Raw genomic sequence first — 12,057 nt, 5'->3', positions numbered from 1 at the left:
AATGTGAAGAACAGCTAGCTAAAGACTCAAAAAGCAACAGCAAAAAATTTAAGTACATCAGAAGCAGGAAGCCTGCTAAACAACTAGTGGGGCCACTGGATGATTGAGTTGCTAAAGGAGCACTCAAGGATAAGGCCATTGCGGAGAAACTAAATGAGCTCTTTGCATCGGTCTTCATAGCTGAGGATATGAGCGGGATTCCCAAATCTGAGACCACCTTTTTAGGTGACAAATCTGAGGAACAGTCCCAGATTGAGGTGTCATTAGAGGAGGTTTTGGAACAAACTGATAAAACTAAACAGTAATAAGTCACCAGGACCAGATGGTATCACCCAAGAGTTCTGAAGGAACTCAAATGTGAAATTGAAGAACTGTAGTCTGTAACCTATCATTTAAATCAGATTCTGTACCAAATGACTGGAGGATAGCTAATGTGATGCCAATTTTTATACAGGGCTCCAGAGGTGATCCCGGCAATTACAGACTCTGGTAACCCTGACTTCAGTACCAGGCAAACTGCTTGAAACTATAGTCAAGAACAAAACTGACAGACACATAGATGAACATAATTTGTTGGGGAAGAGTCAACATGGTTTTTGTAAAGGGAAAGCATGCCTCACCAATCTGCTAGAATTCTTTCAGGGGGTCAGCAAGCATGTGGAGAGGGGGATTCAGTGGATATAGTGTACTTAGATTTTCAGAACGCCATTAACAAGGTCCCTCACCAAAGGTTCTTAAGCAAAGTAAGCAGTCATGGGATAAGAGGGAAGGTCCTCTCATGGATTGGTAACTAGTTAAAAGGTAGGAAACAAAGGGTAGGAATAAATGGACAGTTTTCAGATTAGAGAGGTAAATAGCAATGTTCCCCAGGGGTCGATACTGGGACCAGTCCTATTCAACATATTAATTAATGATCTGAAAAAAGGCGTAAACAGTGAGGTGACAAAATTTGCAGATGATACAAAACTACTCAAGATAATTAAGTTCCAGGGGCAGACTTCGAAGAGCTACAAAAGGCTCTCAAAACTGGGTGACTGGGCAACAAAATGGCAAATGAAATTCAATGTTGATAAATGCAAAGTAATACACATTGGAAAACATTATCCCAATTATACATATAAAATGATGGGGATTAAATTAGCTGTTACCACTCAAGAAAGATCTTGGAGTCATTGTGGGTAGTTCTTTGAAAACATCCACTCAATGTAAAGCTGCAGTCAAAAAAGCTAACACAATGTTGGGAATCATTAGGAAAGGGATAGATAATTAGACAGAAAATATCATATTGCCTCTATATAAATCCATGGTATGCCCACATTTTGAATACTGTGTGCAGATGTGATTGCCCCATCTCAAAGAAAAAAGATGAATTGGAAAAGGTTTAGGAAAGGGCAAACAAACATGATTGGGGTATGAAACAGCTTCCGTATGAGGAGAGATTAATAAGACTGGGACTTTTCAGCTTGGAAAAGAGACGACTAAGGGGGGGGGGAATATGATTGAGGTCTATAAAATCATGACTGGCGTGGAGAAAGTAAATAAGGAAGTGTTATTTACTCCTTCTCATAACACAAGAACTAAGGGTCACCAAATGAAATTAATAGGCAGCAAGTTTAAAACAAACAAAAGGTAGTATTTCTTCACACAACGCCCAGTCAACCTGTGGAACTCACTGCCAGAAGATGTTGTGAAGGCCATAACAGGGTTCAAAAAAAGAACTAGATAAATTCATGAAGGATAGGTCCATCAATGGCTATTAGCCAGGATGGGCAGGGATGGTGTCCCTAGCTTCTGTTTGCCAGAAGCTGGTAATAAGCAACAGGGAATGAATCATTTGATGATTATCTGTTCATTCCCTCTGGGGCACCTGGCATTGGCCACTGTCGGAAGACAGGATATGGGCTAGGTGGACCTTTGGTCTGACCCAGCATGGCCATTCTTATTCTACTGTTCTGTATGATGAAATGGCTCTTTGGTTGTTCAAGAGCAAGTGTCTCTGGTTTAAATGCAAGTCTGACAGGGTTTGGAGCTTTTCTTGTACGTGCAGCACGTGTAATTTATTGCTTCAATGTTAAGTGACTCTGGATTTTCAGGCTTTTGTTAAGTGGTGAGAAAGGTCACTTTAGCTTGGCATTTGATTAATGTTTAGTCAGCCTCCTATTTTACTCCTTATTGGAAAGTGCTGAGACAATAATATATGTTGTATTATCCCCGAATCTTTCTGCATCACAACTGGGAATTTCATAACTGCTTGAAGAACAGTATATACACTGACTAATCTTGCAGAGTTCTAAAAGGGACCCAAAAATGGCTTTAAGAACTATAAGCAATTGAGTAACTGACTTGGTAAAAACCAAGCTATTTGGAATGTGGAACAGAGTTTCCTCAGATAAGGTTAATTAGGGACATTTTTGGATTTATCACACATGAAATACCCTAGTGCAGCAATAGTTTTGGATCATCAATAATAAAAACTTCCCAAATGTGTTAGACAGCCATTTCAAAATTCTACATACGAAGGATTATTTTAAAAGTATTACCTTTAACACCGTGTCAAGAGGATTTCCAGAATCTGGTCTAATAATCAGTGGTGCCTTTGGACTTCTGGATACAATTAAATGCCTTAAGTCCTCACCCCATATTTTCTCACACGCATTGTAGATGTCATAGCTGTCACTGACCACAGATACAGGCACTGAAGAAAATTGTGTCACTATGTGTTCAAAAGCATCTTTCTCATGGTCTTTCCCCCAAGCGGTTATGGTACTGGAAAATCAGTTGAAGATCTGCATTAGACTGAAGTCCATGAGTCAGCCAAATCACATATTTTGTATTTTTCTGTACGTAAAAGGTACTCTATAACTAAAGCCAACTATAATGCAAACTGACACAGTCCTTGAAATATCTTCAAGTAGTTTATATGAACTATAAGAGGCTGAATCAATGTATTGATGCTAATAGTTTTAGAAGGGAATCTCTCAAAAATGTTCTGCCTTAGCATCTTACTATCTTCTCAGGCAGTGACCCAACAAACTTCACCCATCCCCTTCAATCTGAGGTCTATCGTACTTTGTAGAGGGCTCCAGTCTGCATTTCCCAACTTGGAGACCAAGCCTAACTGGTGGCTGATTAATCACTCTGTAGATTAGAGTAGGGTAGAATAAATAAAATCTCCCTCTACTTGGCTGCAAGCAAGCTGATTTCCCAAAACTGGGTACAGGATATGATGGAAGAGATCCCTCTTGCTGGTGATGGTGCTTGAGGTTCTATGTCCCGTCCCCCCTTTTGCAGATAGTGGTGGAGTGAGTGAAGGAAGAGCCCTTGTGGAGGCAGCAGAGTGGGGAGCAGGCATCCATAAGACTATGGAACCAGGTTGAATAGGGAGCCGCACTCTGGTGTGTGTGTGTGTGTGTGTGTGTGTGTGTGTGTGTGTGTGTGTGTGTGTGTGTGTGTGTGTGTGTGTGTGTGTGTGTGTGTGTGTGTGTGTGTGTGTGTGTGTGTGTACTTTGCTAGCAGGGGGGCGTGCACCTGGCTTCCTCTCAGGACCAGCTCCTTCAACCTGACAGATTGGCAGTTCAGCAGCAGCTCAGCTCCATCTCCTCCTCCTGCAGGAGCACCCTAGCTGGGGGGTGTGGGTGGGTGTAATGCATGCCAGGGTGAAGGGATTTACCTATAAATGCTAGGTTGTTTTTTTTAAAAATGCTGATACTGGATGGGAATCTTATTTTTTACCTGTGCAGTTCTGTAAAACTCCGCAGCATCAAGGCCTTAAATACTTCTAACACTAAACCAGGTACAGAACTACTTACATCAATAGTCCTATTGACTACAATGAAGCTACTTGTGCTTGAAGTTAAGCAATGTGCTTATATGTTTGCAGCACTTGGCACTAAAATTATATATCAGTAAAAACTTCTCTTGGTAGCACAAAATCTGTCACTTCAGAACAAAACTGCTTTAGTGTTAGCAATGCATCACTATGTCGGCCCTGATTGTGCAGTTACAAATGAATTGAGATGATTCATGATAGTTAAATTAAGCAGATGTGTAAGTATTTGCAGGATCAGGGTGTTAGATTTTCCACAACATTAACAAAGTCATTGCTAACTTGCATACAAACAGGCCAAAATTTTCAAAAATAAAAGCCTACGGTTAAAGCTCCTTGACCCATATTTAGATCCTTTAAGGGTCAGGATTTTCAAAAGCAACCAAGTGACCTAGGAGCAATAATCCTATTGACTTCAAACTGTGAAACTAATGTAGGAGTATAGCCAGATCAAAGCATTTCTGCTTTCACGACTTTTGGAAGCTCAATATTTAGAAGATGGTGTTGACTACAAAGACAGCAGGAGCTATTTGTTTTGTAAATTTGTGTTTGTTATCATATAAAGGATGCTAATGAGGCCTTGGACTTGCCTTTTTCAGCAACAGCTGAGCACGCTAATTGTGAAATTTCCCAATAGAAAAGAGCATGTAAGATCTGAAATTCTACTAACAATTAGGAAGCTAAAACAAGTATGAAACATCCCATTTAGTGATTTAAGACTATAACATGGTACGAACTACCACCACAAACAGTCCTGATTAAAATTTAAAATAGATTTTTTTTAAAAACTAAAAGCATTTATCCACTCTGGTGGCTCTCTCCCCCCACAGGCACCCTCAGCAATGTTGGCAAATAGATGCAAAAAGGAAGTTCCTTTTCCAAGAGGAGCTGTGGCAATAATGGGAACATGCACGGCAAGGTGCCAGCTATAAGCACAGCGCTGACAGCACTCCAATCCCGGAGAATTTGGAACAATTTGAGAAGTTGCTTGCATGAGCCTCTCAAACTCATTAGCGGCTTGGAGACAATGGCTGCAATATGCATGTATCAAACAGAATCTCAACTGGGACTAAAACTGTTCACTTTAATGTCACCATGCCACTGAACTGCACAGAACATTTATTACAGCTGTCCAGTATATTTTCTTAAATTACGCTTTAAATTTACAGTTATTTCTGCCAAGCCTAAAAAAAGGTCAAAAGCACTGGGCAACCTGTTGAACTTCCACCAACTTAAACAATAGTTCTCTAGATTTCCAATTAGTCATTAAATCCCATACTTAGATTGCTCCAGAAACACTGACCTGGACAGACATTTACTGCTCAGAGATGACCACTATACAAAGTAAATCCAGTGTTCAAATTGGAATCATGTACCCCAGTTTACCAGACTAGAATATTTATTAAACTAAACACTAGACTTTTATCCACTAAGAATAATAAGGAGTGGTGCAAAGTTTTTATCCATTTAAGAGGGTAGACTGGATAGCACAAGGTAATGAGATTCAGAGACTTTCATCTCCGTATCAAAATCCAGTACAGGTCAGGAGTGGCTGAAAGTTACCAGCTAACGACTGTGATACAATGTTTGAAATGAATGAGTGTCAATCTCATAGGAGTGTTCAGAATATAACAACCACTGTCACAATTCTCATCCTTCTTGGCAGGGTCAGTAGAGATCAAGGATTGATCACACAGATAGGACTAATTCTTCAGCCAGGGTCCTGACATGATGGGAAGCTTATTATACCATAACTACCTCTTCTTGGGAAAGAAGTCTTGAGTTGGAAGTGCTGACACTGGCAACTTTCATGACTTCTCATGTATTTTTAAATACCTGTACTAAAGAATTGGGCCCCAGTATCAAATGTTGCCCATTGAGAATACAAATGTTCAAGATGTTTTAGCTATGACTTTACAACTTGACTCAAATAACCCCCAAGTTAGTCTCATTTTGAACCTAAATAAGTTTCTTAAAAAACAGATCAGTACATTAGCTGGCAAGCTTCATCATGCATCAGCTGGCAAGGTTCACTTCTGCCTTAACAGCTGGACTAGTATCTACTCATACAGTGTGCCACACAAAAAGACTGAAGAGGTTTTATCTGCCTCGTTATGTGGAGTGAAGCAAGCATTTCCACATGCAAAGAAAGGACATGGAAAAATAGTTGTGTTAACACTATTTTTAATAACGAATAACGAAATAACGAAATTCAGCAAAGGTTTCAAACAACTGGGGGTGGGGGGGATTTTACCTGTGTTCAGCAGCTGGAATAGAATATCCTGGAACAGGGTCTTTCGTTCCATAGTACTTTTTAATTAAAGCAATTCCTGCTACTGTGTCAGTTCCTTTAAAGTTTACCAAGTGAGCAGATGCTCCTATTCCTGCTGTCTGAGAAACAGAGACATGACTTTAAAGTACAGTGCCAAATCATGAAGCCTAATCATCAAGTATTGTACAGGGTTAGTTCTGTTACAGCAAAGCTCTTGTTTAATTCTAGTTTCTCCTGTATTTAGTTTAAACACAGTCTCATACTATCCAGAAGATAATTTCCACAAAGAGAGAAGTTCTCCAGGTCTTGATATTTAAGTAAACTGCAGTTTCTTTAATTTTGTACCTGAGGGTACAAAGAGAAGGAAAGAGTTCTCAATAAAGTACTCCCAACTCACACTGCTCCAACAATCCAGACTTTCATAACATTACAAGACACCAAAGTGTCAGAAATAGTCAAAAGATATTTGTGCCAAAATGCTAGAGATTCCTGGCTGTACTATATTTCTTTAAATAGAATTAAACTTCTCAAGCTATTGGGCAAATTAGTGTTACCTCTTGTGAGGAAACTCCTCTGTAGCCAAAGTCATGCAGTTTGTACTCCAGTCCTTCTAAGCTGCCAGATGTCTCTAGCAAATACTTTGCCAAAATTTTCTTCTGCTCCCTGGAATTTGTGGCTACTGTGATTGGATACCATGACTGAACAAGAATAGTCTACAACAACAAAAAAACCCGTTATCAGGTGCACATAAATGAAATATGTTTGATCAAGACTCAAAAAATCCCCACTTGGCAATGAGCCATGCACAACTGAGGATACTGGCAATGAACCAAGGGGAAATCTATATGGGCACTGCAAAGACTTAGCAAAATCAGATATAGCAAATGGTGTCAACATATGCACAAGTGACTTATTGGGAAGTACCATCACGTCACTCCCCAATTCTACTGTCTGTTAACTTACAACTACACTCATCCAAGAGGTGTTCCTCATTTTTAGAAGTGATGCAAGAAATACTGGCTGTGTCCAAAACAGTTTGCCTAAGAGTCATATTTAATTTAATAAGTCCTTTTTAATGTGAGGTGGGCCAAGCAACTACTCACTGCAGGAGTCAAACTTCCTGAGCTGCAGACCAATGCACACAAAAGTCAATCCCCACAACATGTCTGAGCACTGTTGTGAATTTCCCCTATTTATTAAATAAGCCTATTACACAACACTTCTGCAGCAGGCTTCAAGAAAGAGAGATCTTTTGAAAGCAGAAACCAGCTGGTTCCAGAGATCTCACCCTAAACCCAAGTGGAATGATTGTGAACCCATTCTTCATTTTTAATGAAAGCTTCATTTTCGAAGCCTGACCTCAATCCAGTTGGTGAGCCAATAGCACTCGGGATCCGTGTTTTCTACTGTGAATAGTACATTTCCTCTGGGAATGACTGAGCCTTCAGGAACAGCCTTTACTTCTATCGGAAGATGCCCTTCATACTTCTGTAAGAGAAATTAATAGCAGCATTAGATAGTAGGAACAGCTGAGCCAGCCCTGCTTCCATTGACTTCAGTGGAGCAAAGTCAGGCTTTATATTTGCTAAAAAGAAAGCCTTTACAGTGAAATAAACTAAATATTTAAAAAAAAACCACAAAAACCACCCACTCAAATATGCCAAAACCTATACATTTAAAAAGGCACCAATTTCACAAAAATGAATAACCATGGTTCAAAGGACATTTAACAATGTTATTCTTTGAACACTCATTTAAGGAGACCCTGCTGTTTAAAAAGAAAAGAACAAAAAAGGTTTGATCCATACAAACATTCATGTAACAGATCTTTGCCGTTCAGTTTTCTGTGCTGTTTTACCTTGACGGTTACGCCATCTGGCATCTATTTTTTTAAATGGTCTCATTATGTTTTGGTGCAGACATTTGTTTTAAGAGAACTAATATCTTTAAATGGGATTCAGTGTACATCCTTTCTAAAAAGTTTTATCTACTCTATCCACTGACCATGGAATCTAGCCTCCCAAATTTTTGTTCTTTCAATTTCAAAAAACAATCATCAACATTAACTTTCATGTTCGAAATATTCACCACACTGTGGAATATGAGACGTAGCAGACTGTTTGCAATGAATAAATTATGAGACAGCAACTGTAAAATAACTATTATAAGCTACTGAAATAGCACGACGAACTAAACTGATAAGTAGCAGCTTGCGTAGACCCAAAGGAACATGCCTTAGGAGTTTTTCCATAAAGTGTACAAAAAGTGTTAAAATGAACATATGTACCAAAATGGTGCTGCTTTAGAAAAATGGTGCAGTTTTATAGCTAGTATCAAAACACATTCGCCAGCGATATCCCAATGCATGTCAAAATGCTGCTTCAACAGCTCCAGTTGTCAAAGATTAATCAGTATAACTTTTTTTTAAAATAAAACACTTCCATTCAGAATTTCAGAAGCACTTTCTCATGGAGATGCATCCAAGAAATCCAAGTATTTCCAAGAAATCACTAGAGTTTCATCTGAGTCCTTTCCTGTTTAAGAGCCTTATCACATTTATATACTGCAAGGAACCAGTTAACCAGACTGACCAAAGATGACCATGCCTATTACAACCTCCCAAGACAGAAGCCTAATAAAGACTGTCTGACAATAAGGCTTTAAATTATTTATTGGTGAGTTAATGGTGTTAAAAAGGGACAATCTAAAGAGGAAAAAAGAAACCAAGTGATTAAACAGTAAAATAAGTACTGGTTCTCTTCAGGAGAAGAGATATGCGAAAATCTTAGTAATGTATTCAAAGGATCTATGAACAGAAGTGGACACACATGCACCCCCACACCCACCCACCCCTTTAGCATTCTTGAGTTAATGGCAGAATGGAGAAAAATAGTTTGATTCATCTGGTCACTAATGTTACACTTTGTGAAAGTGGAGCATTTCCATTCTTATTGTCCATTTTGGTTGCTAAAGGACAACCACACATGCCAATATGTTCATACCCACATGCCATCAATTACCTCAGTCATGATCACTAATGCAATATGCAATGCTTTTGAAGAAATAGTTTAGTCTATCATAAAAATTGGAAATGCAGCAAGCTTCAGGGAGTGGAAAGACCGGAACAAATCTGCCCACACTTAAAGGGCAAATGCTCTCATTTCTTTGAAAAAAAATTATACGCTAAGAAAGTAACGTTTTCGAAGATAGTTATTTTGGAGATTGTCTCAGAAAAATTTCTAACTGTTCTCTATATCTCATAACAAACAACTTATTTTAAGTAGCACTACAAAATTTAGACACCCGATTTTCATATGCCAATTAAAATGTATTTTCTCCATTTACTATTTACTCATGCAAAAAGTTGCAGTGCTTTCTGCATTAGAAGAAAAGCTACTATGATTAATTAGAGAAAGTGATTTAAATGACATAACCAGGCACTAAATATTGTATTATATATTGAAATTTGCCAACAAGCCCCAACTCATACTAGCAGGTGACGGCAGCAATAAATCCCTACTACCCAGAAAGCCATATTTGGCATTTGTAAGGATGAAAACTACTTTGCTTCATGCATTTACAATTATTTGATTATTCTGTGACGGCTGCTAGTCCTTGCAGACTACAGCAGTGATCCTAAAGATGGAAGTAACTAATCCCCTGATTCACAAATCCTACCTAGAATTACCTTGAATTAAAATATACTTCAAGAATATTTTTTACCTCAAGAATATAGCTCCATCCCTTTTCATTGAAGACATCATCTTGAAAATGCTCCCTATACACCTCTTTGGCTTCCTGGATTTTCTCTTTGGTTATCACTTTGCCTGCAATGAAAAATAGTTTAAAAGTAAGTTCAGACAATGCGATAATTTTTTAATGCCAAGCATTAAAGCAAGAAAGGTAAGCAGCAGGATACGGACCCTGGACTTCAGGAAAGCAGACTTCGACTCCCTCAGGGAACGGATGGGTAGGATCCCCTGGGGGACTATCATGAAGGGGAAGGGAGTCCAGGAGAGCTGGCTGTATTTCAAGGAATCCCTGTTGAGGTTACAGGGACAAACCATCCCGATGAGTCGAAAGAATAGTAAACATGGCAAGCGACCAGCTTGGCTTAATGGTGAAATCCTAGCGGATCTTAAACATAAAAAAGAAGCTTACAAGAAGTGGAAGGTTGGACATATGACCAGGGAAGAGTATAAAAATATTGCTCGGGCATGTAGGAAAGATATAAGGAGGGCCAAATCGCACCTGGAGCTGCAGCTAGCAAGAGATGTCAAGAGTAACAAGAAGGGTTTCTTCAGGTATGTTGGCAACAAGAAGAAAGCCAAGGAAAGTGTGGGCCCCTTACTGAATGAGGGAGGCAACCTAGTGACAGAGGATGTGGAAAAAGCTAATGTACTCAATGCTTTTTTTGCCTCTGTTTTCACTAACAAGGTCAGCTCCCAGACTGCTGCGCTGGGCATCACAGAATGGGGAAGAGATGGCCAGCCCTCTGTGGAGATAGAGGTGGTTAGGGACTATTTAGAAAAGCTGGACGTGCACAAGTCCATGGGGCCGGACGAGTTACATCCGAGAGTGCTGAAGGAATTGGCGGCTGTGATTGCAGAGCCCTTGGCCATTATCTTTGAAAACTCGTGGCGAACGGGGGAAGTCCCGGATGACTGGAAAAAGGCTAATGTAGTGCCAATCTTTAAAAAAGGGAAGAAGGAGGATCCTGGGAACTACAGGCCAGTCAGCCTCACCTCAGTCCCTGGAAAAATCATGGAGCAGGTCCTCAAAGAATCAATCCTGAAGCACTTACATGAGAGGAAAGTGATCAGGAACAGTCAGCATGGATTCACCAAGGGAAGGTCATGCCTGACTAATCTAAATCGCCTTTTATGATGAGATTACTGGTTCTGTGGATGAAGGGAAAGCAGTGGATGTATTGTTTCTTGACTTTAGCAAAGCTTTTGACACGGTCTCCCACAGTATTCTTGTCAGCAAGTTAAGGAAGTATGGGCTAGATGAATGCACTATAAGGTGGGTAGAAAGCTGGCTAGATTGTCGGGCTCAACGGGTAGTGATCAATGGCTCCATGTCTAGTTGGCAGCCGGTGTCAAGTGGAGTGCCCCAGGGGTCGGTCCTGGGGCCGGTTTTGTTCAATATCTTCATAAATGATCTGGAGGATGGTGTGGATTGCACTCTCAGCAAATTTGCAGATGATACTAAACTGGGAGGAGTGGTAGATACGCTGGAGGGGAGGGATAGGATACAGAAGGACCTAGACAAATTGGAGGATTGGGCCAAAAGAAATCTGATGAGGTTCAATAAGGATAAGTGCAGGGTCCTGCACTTAGGATGGAAGAATCCAATGCACCGCTACAGACTAGGGACCGAATGGCTAGGCAGCAGTTCTGCGGAAAAGGACCTAGGGGTGACGGTGGACGAGAAGCTGGATATGAGTCAACAGTGTGCCCTTGTTGCCAAGAAGGCCAATGGCATTTTGGGATGTATAAGTAGGGGCATAGCGAGCAGATCGAGGGACGTGATCGTTCCCCTCTATTCGACACTGGTGAGGCCTCATCTGGAGTACTGTGTCCAGTTTTGGGCCCCACACTACAAGAAGGATGTGGATAAATTGGAGAGAGTCCAGCGAAGGGCAACAAAAATGATTAGGGGTCTAGAGCACATGACTTATGAGGAGAGGCTGAGGGAGCTGGGATTGTTTAGTCTGCAGCAGAGAAGAATGAGGGGGGATTTGATAGCTGCTTTCAACTACCTGAAAGGGGGTTCCAAAGAGGATGGCTCTAGACTGTTCTCAATGGTAGCAGATGACAGAACGAGGAGTAATGGTCTCAAGTTGCAATGGGGGAGGTTTAGATTGGATATTAGGAAAAACTTTTTCACTAAGAGGGTGGTGAAACACTGGAATGCGTTACCTAGGGAGGTGGTAGAATCTCCTTCCTTAGAGGTT

General features: G+C 40.3%; 1 protein-coding gene across 2 annotated transcripts in view; it reads right to left on the bottom strand.

The window, feature by feature from the left end:
- Positions 1-12,057, bottom strand: part of NAMPT (nicotinamide phosphoribosyltransferase) — a 64,586-nt gene that overhangs the window by 22,956 nt on the left and 29,573 nt on the right. For both annotated transcript variants that reach the window (XM_074942477.1, XM_074942476.1), the window contains 5 exons: positions 9,822-9,925; positions 7,458-7,586; positions 6,653-6,811; positions 6,081-6,217; positions 2,541-2,766 (listed from right to left, as the gene is read on the bottom strand). In XM_074942477.1, the coding sequence (XP_074798578.1) occupies positions 2,541-2,766; positions 6,081-6,217; positions 6,653-6,811; positions 7,458-7,586; positions 9,822-9,925 (755 nt within the window). The remainder of the gene's footprint in view (positions 1-2,540; positions 2,767-6,080; positions 6,218-6,652; positions 6,812-7,457; positions 7,587-9,821; positions 9,926-12,057) is intronic.

The sequence above is a fragment of the Natator depressus genome, chromosome 1, assembly GCF_965152275.1.
Source record: "Natator depressus isolate rNatDep1 chromosome 1, rNatDep2.hap1, whole genome shotgun sequence".
NCBI classification, from domain to species: Eukaryota; Metazoa; Chordata; order Testudines; family Cheloniidae; genus Natator; species Natator depressus.
Note: the sequence above shows the minus strand (reverse complement) of the source record. Positions and strands in the feature narration are given on the sequence as shown.